General features: G+C 52.7%; 2 protein-coding genes across 15 annotated transcripts in view; one reads left to right on the forward strand and one right to left on the reverse strand.

Annotated features, from left to right (window-relative positions):
• Positions 1-11,672, reverse strand: part of LRRC8A (leucine rich repeat containing 8 VRAC subunit A) — a 39,285-nt gene extending 27,613 nt beyond the window's left edge. For 2 of the 5 annotated variants that reach the window (XM_025359279.1, XM_025359283.1), the window contains exons 1-2: positions 11,534-11,672; positions 7,639-7,745 (exon numbers count right to left, since the gene is read on the reverse strand). The gene's annotated coding sequence lies outside the window, so the exon portion shown is untranslated. Of the gene's footprint in view, positions 1-7,638; positions 7,746-9,459; positions 9,730-10,878; positions 11,283-11,533 lie in introns of those variants that run through there. The other 3 variants (XM_025359281.1, XM_025359280.1, XM_025359282.1) reach the window with 3 other exon arrangements.
• The window catches only part of KYAT1 (kynurenine aminotransferase 1), a 43,915-nt gene continuing 33,931 nt past the window's right edge, over positions 11,261-21,244 (forward strand). For 3 of the 10 annotated variants that reach the window (XR_003115920.1, XM_025359284.1, XM_025359287.1), the window contains exon 1: positions 11,715-11,888. Coding sequence is in view for 3 of the 10 variants with exons in the window: in XM_025359284.1 (XP_025215069.1) it covers positions 11,721-11,888 (168 nt within the window). In the remaining 7 variants the exon portion in view is untranslated. Of the gene's footprint in view, positions 11,377-11,708; positions 11,893-21,244 lie in introns of those variants that run through there. The other 7 variants (XM_025359286.1, XM_025359293.1, XM_025359292.1 and 4 more) reach the window with 6 other exon arrangements.

Here is a 21,244-nt window from a genome sequence, read left to right on the forward strand (position 1 = left end):
TTTTTTTTTTGAGACTGAGTCTGGCTCTGTCGCCCAGGCTGGAGTGCAGTGGCCGGATCTCAGCTCACTGCAAGCTCCGCCTCCCGGGTTTACGCCATTCTCCTGCCTCAGCCTCCCGAGTAGCTGGGACTACAGGCGCCCGCCACTTCGCCCGGCTAGTTTTTTGTATTTTTTAGTAGAGGCGGGGTTTCACCATGTTAGCCAGGATGGTCTCGATCTCCTGACCTTGTGATCCACCCGTCTCGGCCTCCCAAAGTGCTGGGATTACAGGCTTGAGCCACCGCGCCCGGCCTCTTCCATTATTTAAATCTGGTACGTTTATGAGTTGAAAAACTACTTGAAAATAAATCAAAAGACCTTCCTCACTGTGTGGTTTCTCAGGATGATAAAAGAATTTATGAGTAGCTGCCATCCGTATATTAGAAACAGGTCAGCCTCATCCTGCCTGCCCTACCTCATAACACTCACTCTCAGCAGCTTGTAGTCCTCACCTCCTGGGAGCAGAGCAGGGAGGAGCTCAGACCCCAGAGCTGGGCAACTCAAAAATCCAACCCCACCACTGCCTCAATGGGGCCTCAGAGCCTCTGTGTCCTCAATGGCAAGACGGAAATACTACATTCTAAAATATTACAGCCTAAAATGGGTTATAGCTGTGAAATGGGTTATCGTGAGAAATAAAAGTAAGGCATCATATGTCAAGACAACACCGGACACACGCAGGCTGTCGTTCCACGGTCCCACCTGCCATCGCAGATGACCCTCCCAGAATTCAGTGGGGACTGACCTGGGTGAGGGTCGAGCCTCAAGCACCATGTCTCTGAGCAGGGGCCAGACCACTCGGAGACCCCCAGGACCCCCTAAGACTCGCTGGGACTCGCAGAACCTCGAACACTTGGAGACCCTCCCAGGCTCAGGACCTCCGTGTGGCAGAGTTGGCCATCTGCTTTCAGAGCCAGTCCTTAGCTTCAGCCCCAGTCCACATCCCCTGGATGCTTCTCGAAGACAGGGAAAGGAGTCAAGAAATGACAAGCTGCCCACTCTGTCCCAGAGAGAGACACCCCCCAGCATGCACCAGACCCCATGAGGGCCCACGGGGATTTGGCGTGGCTCCCACACCTGGGCGGCAGGCAGGCGGGCTGCGGGTAAACAGGGCACAGAGAGCCTTTTGTGAAAGCACAAACAAGGCTGAGCCGGGAAAACTTCCCAGGCAGGAGGGAAGGCGGGAGGCTGGCACCCCTCCTGTACCGGAGATGGGAAGGCTGGCCCTCCAGTGCTCTCCCAGGGAGCAGGAAGGGGCCGCTCTCAACAGGCCCTGTCCCGGGAGGCTTCCAAGCCTGTGGATCTGTTCCCACCACGGGCCATGAGTCATGTGCTTCCCCCATCCCAGAGCCAGAGGGGGAGGAGAGGTCTCAGCCTCCACCCTCCCCAGGGCGGCCACTGCCCTGGAGGCCCCCACACCCAGCTGGGGTGAGTCAGAGGCTGCTAGCTGGGGGTGCTGCCTGGCTTGGGATTCACCCTGTGTAGAAGGGCACACCCTCACTTCCTGGGGAGAGGAAGAGGGGAGATGCCAGGGCTGGATGGGGAGGGGAGCACGGGTCAGTTCCAAACTGTTCTCACCTGCGCTGGGCCCCCAACCAGGTTCATCCTCACGCCAACTTGTAAGGGCATGGCCCGCCTTCTAGGGTGAAAGGCGACAGGCGAGGGACACCCACCTGGGCTTCTCCCAGCAGCTCCAGAGCCAAGCACAGAGAGGAAGCAGGTGGGGCTGGAGGTGCAGCCTCAGGACCTGCCCTCGCCCTGCTAGGCTGGGGCAGGAGCGCCCAGTTACTGACTGTCAGCTAAGTGTCCTTGCCCCATCTCCCAACCTTCATGCAAAGCCGCAAGGTGGCACCCACCTCACCACGAGACCGTGAGAAAGTCCCTTCACCTAGCTAGGCTCTAGTTTCCTCATCCGTAAAATAGGCTGACAAGTCTATTGCTCGAAGGGTTGTGATGAGGACAGAAGGAGACAGTCCATATAAAGCTTTTGGACTAGTGCTTGCCACACAGTAAGGCTCTGGAAGCTTCGCTGGTGTTATTATTATGGAAGAGTTTATCAGTCCTTTCATGGGTGTGATGTCTGAGGCCCAGAGAAGTTTGGTAACCTGCCCAAGGCCGCTAGGGCTAGGAAGAGCTGGGAAGACGCACCCCAAGCCTGATTTTCCATTGTGCCAACCTGCCTCGAAGGCAAGTGGGCCTCCTGGACCCGCCTGGGACCCAGGCCCTTGAAGATAATTCTTGAGACAAGACCCTCTTTTCCCTAGGGGTACATGGAAGCCAGGGCTCTACAGGGAACCCCATCAGGCCATACTCAGATGCCTCTGGTCTCACAGGTACCGCTATAAGGAAGCTCTGGAAGGGAGCCTAGCTCTGGGTTTAGGGCCAGAAGGCAGTGTTAGGTCTGGGCCCTGGGGTCAGAGGGGCCTGGAAGGCAAGCCATTTTAATGTTTTTTGAGACAGGATCTTGCTCTGTCGCCCAGGCTGGAGTGCAATGGTGCGATCACGGCTCACTGCAACCTTGAACTCCTTGGCTCAAGCAATCCTTCAGCCTCAGTCTCCGAGTAGCTGAAACTATACGCATCTGCCACCATACCTGGCTATTTTAAAAAATATTTTGTAGAGCTAGGTTGTTACGTTGCCCAGGCTGGTCTTGAACTCCTGGGCTCAAGCAGTCCTCCAGTCTCAGCCTCTACGCAGCTGAAACTACATGCACATGCCACCACACCTGGCTAATTTTTTTTTTTTTTAGACGGGGTCTCACTCTGTCGCCCAGACTAGAATGCAGTGGCACAATCTTGGCTCACTGCAATCTTCACCTCCCAGGTTCAAGCGTTTCTCCTGCCTCAGCCTCCCAAGTAGCTGGGATTACAGGTGCATGCCACCATACCCAGCTGATTTTTGTATTTTTTAGTAGAGATGGGGTTTCTCCATGTTGGCCAGGCTGGTTTTGAACTCCTGACCTCAGGTGATCTACCCGCCTCGGCCTCCCAAAGTGCTGGGATTACAAGCGTGAGCCACTGCACCCGGACTAATATTTTTTATTTTTGTAGAGACAGGTCATTATGTTGCCCAGGCTGGTCTGGAACTCCTGGGCTCAAGCAATCCTCCCACCTCAGCCTCCCAAAGTGCTGGGATTACAGGTAGGAACCACCACGTCCAGCCAACACTCATATTTGCACATGGAGTCATGGCCACACATGGTTTACAGGACTTAACCTGTTACGAACACCAGCACTGCCTTCTTAGACAGGTTATGAAATGTGGCTACCAGTACCCTAGAGAGGCAGCAGACGCATCTTCTGTTGGGATCCCGGGGGACTGGGCACTGGCCAAGCCCTAGGCAGGTCAGGCGGAGGACTGGAGGGTCTGACAGAGGGTGAGCTGCCTGGTACCTGACTCTCTGGGCTAGAAGGGGGTTACCCCCAGTGATCCTGACCCATGGAGTCAGCTGGGAGATGCGAGGTGTCCTGCAGGGCCAGGATTCCCACCCACCACCCCCGCTGCTGGCCAGTGCGTTTGTCATGCTGACCGTCAGAGGGCGCAGGTTTGGCAGATGCACTCTGAGGGCGTCCAGGTAGCATGTGAAAGCTGTGGAATTTTACAGCCACTTTTACTCCAGTGGAACATCGCTCTAGGCGTGAGGCTTAGATTGCAGCAAGCAATTTAATTTTGAGGTTTTAAGCCCTCAAGAGACGTTTAGATGTAGACGAACTTGCTGCGAGACGCAGGACGCAACAGAAATGCATCTGGAAGACGGCAGGGAACATTTGTGGCCGGGAGTAAAAGCCCTTCTAGAAACCTCAGCCCCACACACCCTTGAGGAGGGAAGCTTAAGCCCCTCGCCTTCCCAACACACACACACACACACACACACATACACACACACACACACACAAAATGAAGCCACTAAAAAACAACTGTCTGGCCGAGTGCGGTGGCTCATGCCTGTAATCCCAGCACTTTGGGAGGCCGAGGCGGGGTGGATCACCTGAGGTCAGGAGTTCAAGACCAGCCTGACCAACATGGTAAAACCCCGTCTCTACTAAAAATACAAAAATTAGCCGGGCATGGTGGTGCACACCTGTAATCCCAGCTACTTGGGAGGCTGAGACAGGAGAATCGCTTGAACCCAGGAGGCAGAGGCTGCAGTAAGCCAAGATGGCACCATTGCACTCCAGGCTGGGCAACAGAACGGGACTCCATCTCAAAAAAATAAAAATAAATTTTAAAAAATAGGCCAGGCGTGGTGGCTCACGGCTGTAGTCTCGGAACTTTGGGAGGCCAAGGCGGGTGGATCACAAGGTCAGGAGAACGAGACCAGCCATGGCCAATATGGTGAAACCCCATCCCTACTAAAAATACAAAAATTAGCCAGCTGTGGTGGCGGGCGCCTGTAGTCCCAGCTACTCAGGAGGCTGAGGCAGGAGAATGGCGTGAACCAGGGAGGTAGAGGTTGCAGTGAGCCGAGATCCGGCCACTGCACTCCAGCCTGGGCGACAGAGTGAGACTCCGTCTCAAAAAAAAAAAAAAAAATTAATTAATTAAAAAAGTAAAAAAAAATACCAACTGTCCAGTCCCAGTCCTGTGGGGAGCTCAGCCCTGCATCCACACCAAGGGCATGAGTTCTGTGGTAAACGACGGGGACTAAGGCTGAAAGAGTGGCCTCTGGTCAGTGTTTCTCAGCATCGTTTGTAGCCCACCAGCCTCACAACTGCTGGGGAGACATCTTCAAAGCGCAAATTCCTGGGGCCAACCTTCCAGGGCAGACTCTGCAGGTCTGTGGTGGTGGGCTCAGGGGAACAGCATTTTAAACAAGCTCCCAGGTGACTCTGAAGGCCCCCAAAAGCCTGGGAACCTGAGAAAAAGGAGCAATGGAGAGTGAAGCAGAAAGAGCCCCAGCTGCCAAGTCATACCAACCTGGGTTCAAGCACTGGCTTTGCCACATGTACACTGTATAACTTTGGGCCAGAGACCTCATCCCTCTGGGCCTTGGTCTGTAAAATGGTAAAGCAACCTCACACACAAGGCTGTGGCGAAGGTAAGATGGGCAAATTCGTGCAGCATCCCAGCATGCGGCTTAGCACTGAGACACGGTGCTGAGGATGACCACGCACTGTGAAGGTGCTACTGCAGGAAGGAGGAGAAGCCGGAGATGCCGAGCACCATCTGTGGAGCGGCCAGCTCCGCGGCTCTCTCCCAAGCAGTGCATGGGAAAGAAAAGAGACTCCTAGGGTAGAATGGAGGAAGTGACATGGGGGAGGCACAGCGACAGGACAGTGAGCCTGAAAAACACAGGTGAGATGTCAGGAGCTCCAGCGCAGACCTCACTCCCAGCGCGATCCTGCCAGACGCTCTGGCAGCCCCACAAAATGAGGCCGCCACGCCTGTACACTCTCCTTGCCCAAACCCTTCCTGAGGTCAGCTATACCCCAAAAGAGAGCATCTTTGGACCCAGGTAGCAGGGTGGACCCTCCTCCTGCTCCTCACCTGCCCACTCTCAGAACTAAAACTTGAAAGGAGCATGCCAAAAGGATCACAACCAATGCTTTCTCCAGAGACAGCAAGGGTAAACTGAGTCAGGGTCTGCCTGTTCCTTCCTGTCCCCGGGAAGGGCCGGGCTCAGGAGAACAATGGCTCAGACTCAATTTGTCTCAGCTTGATTCGTGTGTGTCCCCTGAACCCAGGCGGTGGGTGGAGGCCAAGACCCCTCAGGCGGGCCCATGCGGTTCACTCCACACCATCCTTGGCAAGGAGGAGGAATTATGATCTGACAAGCAGGACATGCTGCTTCCTGCTCAGCGCTGCCCAGCATGAAAGACTACAGTTCAGGCCTCCCCTCTCTCCAGGGGACAGAGTTCCTCAAAACCAACAGGAAACTCCTACAGGGCAGAGCCAGGAGTTGGCTGACCTTGTCCCATAAACAGGAGAGTGGACACAATCACACACCAGGCACTTCCCACCTCCCTCTGCTGCTGTAAATGCCCAAACAGCTCAAAACTCTCAGCATGTGAGGGGGAGGGGCCGGGGGGGTCTCGGGGGTGTGCATTCTGCCAGGACCACACACAACTCTACCTCTTGCATGGGAAAGAGGTCCAGGGGATATCATTAAATGAAACAAAAGCAAGCTGTGAATCAGCAACTCAAACATGACCAGATTCATATAAAAATAAGCAAATGGTAATAACAGATGTGGAAGAGTATATCCCTTCCCATTCACACCTCTGAAGATGGGAATCAGCGGAGCCTCATTTCCTAGATGACATTAAAGATCCAAACAGGCCTGGCATGGTGGCTCACACCCGTAATCCCAGCACTTTGGGAGGCCGAGGTAGGAGGATCTCTTGAACCCAGGAGTTCGAGACCAGCCTGGGCAATGTAGAGAGGCTCTATCTCCACAATAAATAAATAAAATTAGCTGGGCACGGTGGTGCACACCTGTAGTCCCAGCTACTTAGGAGGCTGAGGCAGGAGGATCACCGGAGCCTTGTATATCGAGGCTGAATCATGATGGTGCCACTGCACTCCAGCCTGGGCAACAGAGTGAGACCCTGTCCCCCCAAAATAGCCAAACAGTATAAAAACATACAATGAATATGCAACTATGTTGGTAATGACAAAAAAAAAAAAAAAAAAATTACTATTTCTTTTAAAATCCAGGCTGGGAGACTCAGGCCTTTCTTCACACAAAAAACTGAGGTGAGATGTAAAGGCAGGGAGGCCTCAGGGCAGAGAACGAAGGGCCCTGGCCCAGGATTCCAGGGTCTGGATTCAAGCTGCACGTCCTTGCCTTCTTTACAGATGAGTCTGGGCAAGTTGCTTCCTCACTCTGATCCTCAGTTTCCACATCTGTAAACTGGAGATAATGGCCACTGCCTGAGCATCCTCAAATGGTCAAATGAGATCACCGACCTGAGTATGTTTGGAAAATTATACAGCCGTCTATACATACACCAGCTATGACTCACGACCACCTTCTAGGACATGCACTCTGCAAACTGCCTGCTCTATGTCAACATATTTAATCCTCCACATGCTCTCAAGGGACTCTCCTGCCTCTGGGAACTGTTTTCCAAAGCACAGGCCAAGGAATCCCAGTCCCCAAAGATGTCTACACAATCAAATAAGTGTGGGGAAACATGAGTCGCTAGCTCCCTTATCGTGGTCAGCTCAATCCATTCAAGGCTCGGATAAGTCCTACAGCAAGGATAACAAGAAGTCTTTGTTTCCCGGAATGAACACTGTGACCGAAGAAACTGGTGTCTCATGGAACACACTTGGGAAACGTGGTTCACGCTTTTTTGGGAAATGTGGTCATGAGGCTGCATTAGCAAAACTCAGACTGATAAGATCTGGGGTGAGGGAGCAAAAACAGAGGTTTGCAATGAAACAACTTAGCAGTCAATGAATGCAGCAAGCAGACATTACTCAGCGGGAGAAGGAAGAAGACAGTAATTCTGCTGTCTGCCACTCTGCCCTGAACCTACAGTAAGAAGAGCAAAGGACTGTGGGGACAGAGATGCTACCCTTTGTTCCCCAAGCTGGGAAGGGCACTTGACTGGAGCTGGAGCTGGCCGGGAAGGAGAGGGGCCCAGTCCTTACCCCAAGGACGGCTCTGCTATCTGAGCGTCGGCTGTCGGTGCTGAGGCTGGCCCGCGTCTGCCCGGGCAGGGTCCTGGCATTCCTTTTGCTCCATGGACGCTGCCTCCCTACAAGGAAGCGAGAGCTGCCGTCAGCAGGCACATGTGTGACTGTCGCAGTTACCTGCCGCACTGCCAGCACTTCCTGAGAGCCTGCTTGGTAGCAGCCCCTTGGCTGGGCTCTGGGGTGACAAAAGAGGTTTTTTTTGAGACAAGAGTCACACTCCGTCACCCAGGCTGGAGTACAGTGGTGCGATCTTGGTTCACTGCAACCTCCGCCTCCCGCATTCAAGTGAGTCTCCTGCCTCAGCCTCCCGAGTAGATGGGATTTCAGGCGCGCACCACCAAGTCTGGCTAATTTTTGTATTTTTAGTAGAGACAGAGTTTCCCCATGTTGGCCAGGCTGCTCTCGAACTCCTGATCTCCAGCGATCTGCCCGCCTCGGCCTCTCAAAGTATTGGGATTATAGGCATGAGCCACCGCATCTGGTGGACAAGAGAGGTTCTGACAGAGCACCACCCTCCAGAACCTGGTCAACTGAGGAGGTGCCAAGTCAGTAGCGATGGTCTGAGAGCTCAGAGCTCTGCTACGGGGGAGCCAGGAGAAGCGCTAGACCCAGACTAGTCGGGTCAGGGAAGGCTTTCTGGAGGAGGAGTTGTCTGAGTTGACTCCTAAGAGTAGGAGCTGGAAAAAGAACATTCCAGGCAGGAGGAACAGCACACCTTTACCTGGAGGAGAGAAGACATGGCATCCAGAGAAGGCTTCAGGGATCAACATGGCGAGATCCAGAGCCAGAGAGGGGAAGTGGCAAGAGATGAACCACAGCGGGGTGGCTGGGTCAACCAGCCTCTGGCCAGACTCCAACTTAAACACCAAATCAACCCATCACCTCCGACAGTCAACCAGCCTCCAGTGAGCATCTACTCTGTATGCGCCAGACACTGTGCAGAACTGTGCATGGGGGTGGCAGGGTGGGGAAAGAGGTGTGATTACCACAATACACGGGTTTCAGGGAGCCGGGAGCTTAGGAGAGTGGCCCAGCCACCAGAGAGAGCCAAAGGATCAGCAGGAGTTACCCAGGAAGGAGGAGGGCGGGGGCAGACAAAGACACCTGGACTGATCTAGGAGGGATGGCTGTTTTTCCAACATTTCTACCACTGGGTATTTATTTACTACACTGACTAAGTTCCAGGCACTGTGCTGGGAGGACAGACATGGAAGATGGTCTCCGCCATCATGGGAAGTAGGTCAACAACCCCGCAATTCCACATGGGGTTGGGGGGGTGACTAGGCAGTAAAGCACCTACAGCTATATAGGCACAGAGGCCATCCAAGCCAACCTCTACCTCACTCTACCCTCCGTGTCAAGGATGAGGCACCCACTGAGGCTGTGTGGTCCAATCACCTGCCCATGGCAGAGTCAGGTCCAGAACTTGGGCCCCTGGACTCCGTCACTAATGATTCTAGTCCCTCCTCTTCCAGAAAGCATACCCTGACCACCCGCTACATACCCACCCCGAGCTAATTCCTTCTTCCTCTGGGCTGCTTCTGTAATATTTCCATTAATATGGTGGCCATAGTGTATCAGAACTTATGTGTCTTCCAGTCTGCCTCTCCTCCCAGACTGCAGTTCTCAGGAGGACAGGGATGTTTTCCCAGCCACCCCAGGCCCCAGACGGGCACTTTCTAAAGAATGGCTGAATGAGTGAATGAATGAATGAATGAATGAGTCAAGGCATGGAGAGACCGTGTGCTGGGCTCTAGAGCCCCACATCCATCCCACCTGAATCTCCAAGAGGTCTTGGCCCATCAGTGTGTGCCTCAGTTTCTCCATGTGAAAACCTAGAATCACCTCTACTCGAAGAGGAGGAAGTCAGGAACCAGGATGATTTCCTTCCAACTCCTACAGGCAAGGTCCAGGCCAAACCAGGCAGCAACCCAGGGTCTGGCCACTTCCCTGAGTTCTGACCCACGGGAGTGATCCCCAGGATCCCCTACAGTTCAGAAAGGCCACTCAGAGTTTGCAAAGGAACTGGTTTCCTGGTGGGTGTGCCTATGGGATGGAGAACCACCACATCTAGTCAAGTTCTGGGGGGAAGTCATGAACATTTCCTGCGCCCCCTGCTCTGTTTTTTTTTTTTGCTTTTATGAGACTGAGTTTTGTTCTTCTTGCCCAAGCTGGAGTACAATGGTGTGATCTCGGCTCACTGCAACCTCTGCCTCCTGGGTTCAAGCAATTCTCCTGCCTCAGCCTCCCAAGTAGTGGGGATTACGGGCACGCAGCACCATGCCTGGCTAATTTTTTGTATTTTTAGTAGAGACAGGGTTTCACCATGTTGGCCAGGCTGGTCTCAAACTCCTGACCTCGTGATCTGCCCACTTCAGCCTCCCAAAGTGCTGGGATTACAGGTGTGAGCCACCACGCCCAGCCGTGCGCCCTCTGTTCTATACCCTATGGTCCCTAGAAGTCAGGGGGCATGAGACCCCGTGCCAAAGCCCTGAGACCAGGAAAACAAGGAAGCAGAGACCAGTCACCCAGTCACTCATCCCTGTCATGTCCACAACAGCCTCCTCCAACACAGGTCATCTGTCCTTGCCTCCCTTCATGAGCCAGAGGAAAACTTGACCTTCACGGAAGCTACATCAGTGAGACTGAGCAATCAGCACTGCTCAGCCTCTCTGAACAAACTCCCACTCCCCCATCCCCTCCACAGGAAGTATCAGCAACAGCTGATCTCCTCCCCCTTCTCACAGTCTGTCTGCCAGGTGGTCTGCTCCAAAGGGCAGAATACAGTTTGGCAGGGGTTAAGAGTACTACCAACAGAAGAGGTGGAAGAGACCCTTGGGAACTTCGGGCTCCCCCAGTTCCCTTCCTCTCACCAGGTGCTCTCCCTCCACACCTCATTCTCAAAAGGCTTCCTGAGGTAGGGCAGGGGAAAAGGAGTCAGTGGAAGTGTGGCTCACGCAGGAACCACCCACCGTTCCAGCCAACTCTCCATCAGGAGGCGGCTACCAGACAACCCCTGACCCATTGCTCCTTCCCAAAAAAGGCAACAATCACAACAGCTGAGAACCCCGGTTCACTCCAGTCCAGATCAAGGGGAAGAAGCAGTCAGCGAAAGCAGCAGAATCATCACGAACTCCATGACCCCAGCTATGCCCCTTCAGCCTGGGAGCTCAGTTTGCTGGGTGTCCAGCTCACCTAGGGCTGGACCAGGCCCGGACCTCACTTGATCTGGCCCTCGGGGCCACCTGAATGCACAGGACTGGGACAGGGTCTGGGTTCTTAGATCCCGGACCGGTCTTCCCAGATATCCCATCCCAGACAGGCCCCAAAAGCCTAGCCGGGGATCCTGCCCCCAAGTCAGGGCACTGCCCCTATCGGGAACGAGAGGAAGGAGGGGTGCAAGGGAAGAGGAGGGGACCAGGAACTCAGGAGAAGACAACTACGGGAATCTCTGGAAAAGAAATGGCAAGGGGAGAGCCCAGAAGTGGAACCTCTAGGAAGGGGAGAGTGTGTGTGGAGGGGTGAGGATCTGGGGGGACCCAGGGGATGACAAGGGGACATGGGGGAGCCGAGGCGGAAACTCCTGGTTTCTGGAGCACAAGGAGGCACAGGGGGGCCTGGGAGGGGGCTCGCGCGCCGCGGAGCCGGCAAGAGGTGGTGCCCCGGAGACCTGGGGCACTGGGGAGCCCAGAGGTAGGCCGAATACCGCTGGAGGTCCCCAGGGGGCCGGCCCCGGGACAGAGCCCCAGATGCCCCCGGGCGCCCGGGACCGGGCAGCTGGCCGAGGGCGTGTGTAAATGGGTTTCGAGAGGTGACAGCTCGCGCCCCTTTCCCCACCCCCTCCACTCACCTGGGCTCGCCGCGCACGGCCGCCCAGCAGGCAGCCCCAGGCCCCGGCCGCTCCGTCCCGCCGCCGGCCGCAGCGCTGCTCCGGCGCCTCCTTTTGTTTGTCCCTCACTGCACCACTCAGCCTCCTCCGCCCCGGAAGTGACGTCACCGCCAGGCGCGAACGCGGCGGCCAGGACGTCGCCATCTTTATGAGGGGAACTCTAGCTGCGCCTTCACCCGCTCTCGCCCCTTCGCTACCGCCCTGTTGCTTCGGGGCGGAAGTAGCGGAGCCCGGGCTCGGCCCCCTTAAAGGGACAGGGACTGCTGCAACCTACCGGGTGTACTTGGGAACGAGAGGTGAAGCGGCCCAGGCGGGGGTGAGTAGCTGTGTCGGAGCGTCACTGCCCGGAGGTCAGGTGCCGAGGCTGGGAGGGCCTGCTAACGGTTCCGAGTTTGGTTGTGCTAGAGTGCTTAATGAGTGACGCTACTAAGGATAACGGAGTGGCTGCTCAGAATGATTGAGCCGCCCGCGGGAATCAACTGCGCGTGCTGCTCGCCGATCCTCGCTCGGACACTGGAGCTGGTCCTCTCTGCACCCAAATCCTCCTCCCACGACCGCGCCGAGACAACAGGGAATTCTGGGCAGATGTGGGGTTGGAACTGGGTCCCCAGGCTCCAGCTCTGCAGCTCCATGAATCCCCCTGGGTCCTCGAAAATTCCCTGGCTGATAACAGTAACGGCAACCAAATTAAAAAATAATCCATACAATGGAATACTGTGCAGCCATTAAGACGAAAAATGTTTAATATGCACTAATATAGGGCGACTTCTAAGATACCTTAGGTTAGAAAAGGAAGCAACAGAAAAAACAGCGTTGATGGGTGCTGTCCATCTTTGCGTAGAAGGACGCATGAGGGTGGGGGTATCTGCGGGTGTGCGCGCCAGCTGTCTGATAAGATGCATAAGAAGTTGTTAATTGCGGTTGTCTCCGACAGGAGAACTGGGATCCTGGGTACCTGGGCCAGGGCGAGAAATTTACTACCCTGTGCAGAGGTAGATAATTAAAAATAAGATGATGAAGATAGTCACGGGTCCCATCCATCACGTGTTAAGCCAATGCCTGGTTTCACTTCTCCTGTTGGGAGGTCTTATTTTTCCCTTTTAGTAGAAAAGAAAAGAACCTTAGAGGTTAACTTAGCAATATCATAGCCAGGGCCGGGCACGGTGGCTCACGCCTGTAGTCCCAGCTACTTGGGAGGCTGAGGCAGGAGAATGGCGTGAACCCAGGAGGCAGAGCTTGCAGTGAGTGCAGGTCGCACCACTGCACTCCAGCCTGGGCGACAGAGCGAGACTCCGTCTCAAAAAAAAAAAAAAAAAAATAGCCAGGAAGTGGAGAAGCTGGAATTTGAACCCTGGACGATTTACACTGATGACCATGATCTAGCTTCCCCCCTCCACACTGAGAAGCTTTTTCTGTTGTCAGTCACGCAACACTCGTCTTGGGGCCTGGCACACAACAGGTGTCCAGTAACTATTTATTGACATGATGTGTAGTGTGAAAAGCAAATGTTGAAGGTCAGAGCCCAGGCTTAAAGTCCAGGGCTTGGGCACCTCTTTCCAACCTGTGGACTGTGGGCCTGCCAGGTACTCCATGGGCCTCCATGTCCCTGCCTGTAAAACGAACAACCAGAACCACAGTTGTAGACAGTGAATGTTCCCACGTATTACACTTTGTACTTTACACGCAGATAAGCCTCATTTTACAGATAAGTAAGTGAGGAACAGAGAGATTAAGAAAGTTGCCCGAAGGGGGCTCCTACAGGTCTCCCTCCCTCCCTAGGAAGGCTGTTGGGCTTCTAGGCCTCTCCCTTAGCTTCCCGGGATCATCTGGGCTAATGCTTTGGGGACCTACGATGTGCTGAGTGAGCTGCCAGAGGCTGAGGATATCTCGGAGAACAAGTCAAGCACATAGTTCCTGTCCTTGGAGTTGAGTGCCCCGGTGCTGAGTACCTTGAGGGCAGACATGTGGCTTAGCCTGGGTGGAGTCAGAAAGGGCTTCTCCAAGGAAGGGACTTTCAATGTGATGAAACTGTAGAATGTCCAGAAGGAGAAATGATGGGGCTGGAGACTCCAGGAGAGATGTGCTCCTACCCTGGACTTGGCCTTGGAGTCCACTAAGAAACTGAGGGTGACCGACAGGATTGGAGAATATGCAAGTTAGACCCATTTAGTCTGGCTTCAGCAGGAATCTTTCCTCCCGGAGAATGCCTCCATTAGGTGCCAACCACCAGAACTCCACACTAACCTTTCCAAGCTCCAAAGAGTAGGGCGCCTGATTTTATAATCCAGGTGGGGGCGATAAAGGAATGCAGAAGCGTTCGCAGCCATGAGGCAGTCACTGTAACTCCTGCCAGAAGAGACCTGGGGCCACATCCCAGTCCTGGATGGCACTACCAGTTCCCTGCAGAATTCCTTTTTTTCTTTTTTTTTGAGACGGAGTCTCACTCTGTCGCCCAGGCTGGAGTGCAGTGGTGCAATCTCGCCTCGCTGCAAGCTCCGCCTCCCGGGTTCACACCATTCTCCTGCCTCAGCCTCCCGAGTAGCTGGGACTACAGGCACCCGCCACCACGCCTGGCTAATTTCTGGTATTTTTAGTAGAGAGGGGGTTTCACCGTGTTAGCCAGGGTGGTCTCGATCTCCTGACCTCGTGATCCGCCCACCTCGACCTCCCAAAGTGCTGGGATTACAGGGGTGGGCCACCGCGCCCGGCCTCCCTGCATAATTTCTAAAATGCTCATCCTATGACCTCATTCCCCAGCTTGCAGCTGGGGGCCTCCTGGTGCTTTTCTGGGACTTCAAGTAAGTCATTTCCCCTCTCTGAGCCTCAGTTTGCCCACCTGTAAAGCTGATGCCACCTCCTCCGAGGCTCCTGCGAGGCCGTCTGTCTGCCTATCTCTTGTGGGTTCCTTCAATGTACGAAGCCGCCCTCAGGAGTGAGATTGTGGTTTTGGAATCTGGGTCCTGTGCCAGGGGAAATAAGTGGTGGGATACCTACTGTTTGTCTCACTCAGGTCTTCCTCCAACCCCTCCAGCCTGGAAACCTGCAGTCTGGACTCCAGAAGTCATTTCTCTCTCCTCTGCCAATTCCTAAGCCCAGGGGGACTGTGTCTGAGTGACGTGATTGTTAGATCTCCTTAGACAGGCTGTTCTCTCTAGGAAAACATTGGCTCAACAAATTGTCACCAAACATTTGTCTTCAGGGGATTCTGTTTTTTTTCTATCAAAAAAAAAATTGGATTAATTATATAATAAGAGATTCTTCATTTTGCTTGGTTACTAATTTTATGGAAAGCCTGGTAGGTTTAAATGTTAATAGCTTGTTGGCTGGGTGTGGTGGTTCACGCCTGTAATCCCAGCAATTTGGAAGGCCGAGATGGGACGATCGCTTGAGCTCAGGAGTTCAAGACCAACCTGGGCAACTTGGTAAAACTCCATCTCTACCAAAAATACAAAAAGTAGCTGGGCGTGGTGGCACGTGCCTGTGGTCCCAGCTACTCTGGAGGCTGAGGTGCAAGAATCGCTTGAAACTGGGAGGCGGAGGTTGCAGTGAGCCGAGATTGTGCCACTGTGCTCCACCCTGGGCAACAGAGCAAGACTGTCTCAAAAAAAAAAAAAAAAAAGTTAATAGCTTCTTGTCATTGACAGGTGGCTGAGCCAAGACCCACAGTATATTTTCTGTGGATTCTTGTCACCCCCATTGTACAGATAAGGAAGCTGAGCCTCCAAGAGGCTGCAGCCTGGCATGATCAAGGTCCCATAGCTAGTTTATGGTGGAGCTGGGACCATTTGATCCAAGTCCAAGGTTTGGTCCTCTGTGGTTATTCATGCCATAGACTGGTCTTCCTGGGCATGGTATCCCCAGTCCTGTATGCCTTCTCTAGAGGTGCCATGATGTGTGTTGTCTCAGTAACTGGGAGTCTCCTGGCATTTTAAGCCCAGGGATGCTAAACATCCTTCAAGGCTCTGGATAGATCTCCCCAGTGAAGAACTGACTCACCTCAAATTCTAAGTGTGCCCCTGTTGAGAAGCTCCGAAACCGAATACTTGAGTGATGTGACGTGGGGCCAGCTTGGGAAGCCATGGTCACCTTACCTGCCCTTGTAAGCAGCCATGCAAGGTGAAGTTGGACAAGATGTGGCTCCTGTCCCCAAGGGGCTGGTGGTCTCCTGTCAGCCGCATCACCTGCCTGAGAGGAGATTTCGGGGGACAGAATTTGGACTTTGGCAATAGGCAAACCAAGGTTTGAATCACAGCTGGAGTTCTCTAGGCTAAGTGAGTTTTCCTTGTTCTCCTTTTGAGCAAAATAGAGTAAATAATACCATCCTAATCAACTGTGATGAGGATTAGAGAATTTAGGCCGGGCGCGGTGGCTCAAGCCTGTAATCCCAGCACTTTGGGAGGCCGAGACGGGCGGATCACGAGGTCAGGAGATCGAGACCATCCTGGCTAACACGGTGAAACCCCGTCTCTACTAAAAAATACAAAAAAAAAACTAGCCAGGTGAAGTGGCGGGCGCCTGTAGTCCCAGCTACTCGGGAGGCTGAGACAGGAGAATGGCTAAACCCGGGAGGCGGAGCTTGCAGTAAGCTGAGATCCGGCCACTGCACTCCAGCCTGGGTGACAGAGCGAGACTCCGTCTCAAAAAAAAAAAAAAAAGAGAATTTAGCATAGGGTTGGGGGCCGGGGTCAGGCACAGGTAGGCTCTCTGAGTTCAGCAAAGGGCCTGGGTGGACACAGAAGCTTCAGAGAGGAGGCACAGGTGGAGCTAGGCCCTTCCAGGGATTTCAGATTGGAGGGTATGCCAGGCAGGGGAAACAACTTGAGTGAAGGTGGGCAACATTTATTGAAAAGCAAAGGGTGACTGGACATGGTGGTTCATGCCTGTAATTCCAGCAATTTGGGAGGCCAAGGCAGGCAGATCACCAGAGGCCAGAAGTTCAAGACCAGCCTGGCCAACATAGGGAAACTCCATCTCTACAAAAATGCAAAAATTAACCAGGCATGATGGTGGGTGCCTGTAATCCCAGCTACTTGGGAGGCTGAGGCGGGAGAATCACTTGAACCCAGGAGGCGGGGGTTGCAGCGAGCCGAGATTGTGCCACTGCACTCCAGACTGGGTTACAGGGTGACAGAGAGAGACTCTGTCTCAAAAAAAAAAAAAAAAGGGGCCCGGCACGGTGGCTCACGCCTGTAATCCCAGCACTTTGGGAGGCCGAGGCGGGCAGATCACAAGGTCAGGAGATCGAGACCATCCTGGCTAACACAGTGAAACTCTGTCTCTACTAAAAATACAAAAAAAAATTAGCCGGGCGTGGTGGCAGGTGCCTGTAGTCCCAGCTACTCCGGAGGCTGAGGCAGGAGAGTGGCGTGAACCCGGGAGGTGGAGCTTCCAGTTAGCTGAGATCACGCCACTGCACTCCAGCCTGGGTGACAGAGCCAGACTCCATCTCAATAAAAAAGAAAAAAACAAGAATAAAGGATGACTGGGTGTGGTGTCTCATGCCTGTAATCCAAGCTGTAATCCCAGGACTTTAGGAGGCCAAGACAGAAGAATCGCTTGAGCCCAGGAGTTCAAGACCAGCCTGGACAACATAGGGAGACCCTGTCTCTATTTAAAAAAAAAAAAAAAAAAAGCAAAGTATTTGAGCCAGGGGTTGGGGCATGCACCTATAGTCCCAGATACTCAGGAGGCTGAGGCAGGAGGATTGCTTAAGCTCAGGAGTTCAAGGCTTCTAGGTGACAAAGTGAGACCCTATCTCTAAAATGAAAAAAAGAGTAAAGGGAGGGAAGGTGGAGGCTGCCAAGCCTGAATTCTGGCCAGCTCCAAAGGCCAGGCCGAGGAGGCTTTGGACTTTGTCCAGTGTCACCACAGGCTTCTGGGCAGAGCTCGTCCAATGGGGGTTGGGGTATATCCAGTGGCATAGCTGACATCAGCCCCTGGGTTATTGACATCAGCCCCTGGAATGCATCAGTGACGCATTCCGCGGGCCCAAGGGTCATCCACTGCCTTTGGGTCAAGCATATGGCCAGTTGCTGCCCAGGCTGATGGAGGTGTGTATTGGAGCAGGACACAGGCCACTGGCCCTCGGCCCCTGGCCTGGCAGCAGGGAGGCCTCAGATCTTAGATGCCTGGGAGCTACCCCAGAAGGGTCCTCGGGACAGCTGTGGTCCCCATGCCTAGTGGTGCTGGGCCTCCTCGGTACTGCCAGAGCACCTGAGCTGCCTCCATTGCAGCAGTTCTCCCACACATTTTTTTTTTTTCTTTTGAGACAGAGTCTTGCTCTGTCACCTGGACAGCTATCAAGCTGGAGTGCAGTGGCTCAATCTTGGCTTACTACAACCTCCGCCTCCCGGGTTCAAGCTTTTCTCCTGCCTCAGCCTCCTGAGTAGCTGGTACTACAGGTGCCCGCCACCACACCTGGCTAATTTTCGTATTTTTGTAGAGATGGGGTTTCGCTATGTTGGCCAGGCTGGTCTCGAACTCCTGACCTCAGGTGATCCACCTGCCTCGGCCTCCCAAAGTGCTGGAATTACAGGCGTGAGCCACCGTGCCAGTGAGCCAAGGTCACATCACTGCACTGCAGCCTGGGCGACAGAGCAGGACTCCATCTCAAAAACAAAAACCGAAAACAAAACCAAATTGAACATAGATGGAATAATGGAAGAAATAGCTAGCTGTGGGGATGTCAACTCTGCAGCTGTTCACTGTTTGGGAAACTTGGGATCTGCATCCAGAGAAACCTCATGAAGGCAAACTTATCAACATAAATGAGGAAAGTGGTTCTAAAGAAAAAGATAATGACCCAGAGGAAATAACACCAGCAAAATCTTCACATTAAAGGAACTCCCTGGGCCGAGCGCAGTGGCTCACGCCTGTAATCTCAGCACTTTGGGAGGCCGAGGTGGGCAGATCACTTGAGGTCAGGAGTTTGAGACCAGCCTGGCCAACATGGTGAAACCCCATCCCTAATAAAAATACAGAAATTAGCTGGGCATGGTGGTGTGTGCCTATAATCCCAGCTACTCAGGCGGCTGAGGCAGGAGAATCATTTGAACCTGGGAGGCAGAGATTGGAGTGAGCCAAGATTGCACCACTGCACTCCAGCCTGAGTGACAGAGCGAGACTCCTTCTCAAAAAACAAACAAAAAAAGAGACAGGACTATCTCACCACAAAATGTATAAAACAGGAACTCCCAGAGATATCTGACAACATTGAAAGCACAAAGGGTGGCTAAGGATGACTTGTATTCACTAAGACATAGAAGATGTCAGGCGCAGTGGCTCACACCTGTAATCCCAGCACTTTGGGAGGCTAAGGCAGGATGATTACTTGATGCGAGGAGTTCAACATCAGCCTCAGCAACATAGTAAGACCCCCATCTCTACAAAAAATAAAAATAAAAAAAATAGCTGAGCATGGTGGTTTGTGCTTATTGTCTCAGCAACTCAGAAGAATGAGGTGGGAGGATTTCCTGAGTCCAGTAGGTTGAGGCTGCAGTGAGCCGAGATCACACCACTGCACTCCAGCCTTGGCAACAAACATAGAAGAAATGCTCATTCTATATTGTAAATTAAACCACTGGAAGACTGCAGCACTGTTCAGTTCAGAATATTCTTTTTTTTTTTTTTTTTTTGAGACGGAGATTTACTCTGTCACCTGGGCTGAAGTGCAGTGGTGGTGCGATCTCCACTCACTGCAACCTCTGCCCCCCAGGTTGAAGCGGTTCTCCTGCCTCAGCCTTCCATGTAGCTGGGATTACAGGAGTGCATCACCACACCCGGCTAATTTTGTTTTTTTGTATTTAATTTTTTTTTTCTTTTTGAGACACAGTCTCGTTCTGTGGAGTGCAGTGATGCTCACCGCAACCTCTGTCTCCCGGTTTCAAGGGATTATCCTGCCTCAGCCTCCCGAGTAGCTGGGATGGGATTATAGGTGCCTGCCACCACACCCAGCTAATTTTTTTTGTAATTTTAGTAAAGACAGAATTTCACCATGTTGGCCAGCCTGGTGTCAAACTCTTGACCTCAAATGACCTGCCTGCCTCGGCCTCCCAAAGTGCTGGGATTACAGGCATGAGCCACCGTGCCCGGCCCAGGTTATTCATGATAAAATTTTTTCCTTGATAAACTTTTATAAAGAAAGAAAACATCTTAATTTTCAATGTTTCTAATATTAAATTACAGTGTACTAAGTTCTTATTAGTTATATATTTTTTTTCATTTCCCTATACTTTTTTTTTTTAAGACAGAGTCTCACTGTGTTGCCCAGGCTAGTCTCCAACTCCTGGGCTCCAGTGATCCTCCTGCCTTGGCCTCCCAAAGTCCTGGGACTACGGGCATGAGCTACCACACCTCATTTTTAACAGATGCTAAGAGTTTTAAAAGGTTGCAGAACAATTGTCTTATTAATTATTATTATCCAATAATAACTTTCTCATTGATTATTAAGTTCTCTTTGCACAATTTCAGAGTACATCGTTTTTTGTTTGTTTGTTTAAAAAACGGAGTCTCACTCTGTCACCCAGCCTGGAGTGCAGTAGTGTGATCCCGGCTTACTGGAACCTTTGCCTCCTGGGTTCAAGCAATTCTCCTGCCTCGGCCTCCCAAGTAGCTGGGATTACAGGCACCTGCCACCAGGCCCGGCTAATTTTTTTTGTATTTTTAGTAGGGACGGGGTTTCATCATGCTGGTCAGGCTGGTTTCGAACTCCTGACCTCAAGTGATCTGCCCACCTCGGCCTCCCAAAGCACTAGGATTACAGACGTGAGCCACCGTGTCTGGCCAACATAGTCATTTTTTTTTTTTTTTTTTTTTTTCCGGAGACAGTCTCGCTCTATTGCCCAGGTTAGAGTACAAATGGTGCGATCTTGGCTCACTGCAACCTCCACCTCCCAGGTTCAAGCTGGTCTCCTGTCTCAGCTTCCCAAGTAGCCAGGATTACAGGTGTGCGCCACCATGCCCAGCTACTTTTTGTACTTTAGTAGAGATGGGCTTTTGCCATGTTGACCAGGTTGGTCTCGAACTCCTGACCTCAGGTGATCCACCCACCTCGGCCTCCCAAAGTGCTGGGATTACAGGTGTGAGCCACTGCACCCGGCCTCAACATGGTCATTTCTTTTTTTTGAGACGGAGTTTCGCTCTTGTTGCCCAGGCTGCAGTGCGGTTCAAGCGATTGTCCTGCCTCAGCCTCCAGAGTAGCTTGGACTACAGGCGTGGGCCACCACCCCTAGCTAATTTTTGTATTTTTTTTTTAGTTGAGACAGGGTTCCACCATGTTGGCCAAGATGGTCTTGATCTCTTGACCTCATGATCCACTCACCTTAGCCTCCCAAAGTCTTGGGATTATAGGTGTGAGCCACCATGCCCAGACAACATGGTCATTTTTGTAGTCCCACACTACTATGGAAAATAAAGACTACCTGAATATGTATGTGTATGTGTATATATATAGTATGCATCCTCACATATGTATCTCCACAATTTATTTTGTGTATTTATTTTTTGAGACGGGATCTCAGTCTGTCACCCAGGATGGAATGCAGTGGTGTGATTATGGCTCACTGCAGCCTCGACTGCCTGGGCTCAAGTGATACTCCCAGCCGAGCCTCCCGAGTAGCTGTGACCACAGGCATGCACCACCACACCCAGCTTTTTTTTTTTTTTTTTTTTTTT

The sequence above is a fragment of the Theropithecus gelada genome, chromosome 15 (genome assembly GCF_003255815.1).
Source record: "Theropithecus gelada isolate Dixy chromosome 15, Tgel_1.0, whole genome shotgun sequence".
Lineage (NCBI taxonomy): Eukaryota > Metazoa > Chordata > Mammalia > Primates > Cercopithecidae > Theropithecus > Theropithecus gelada.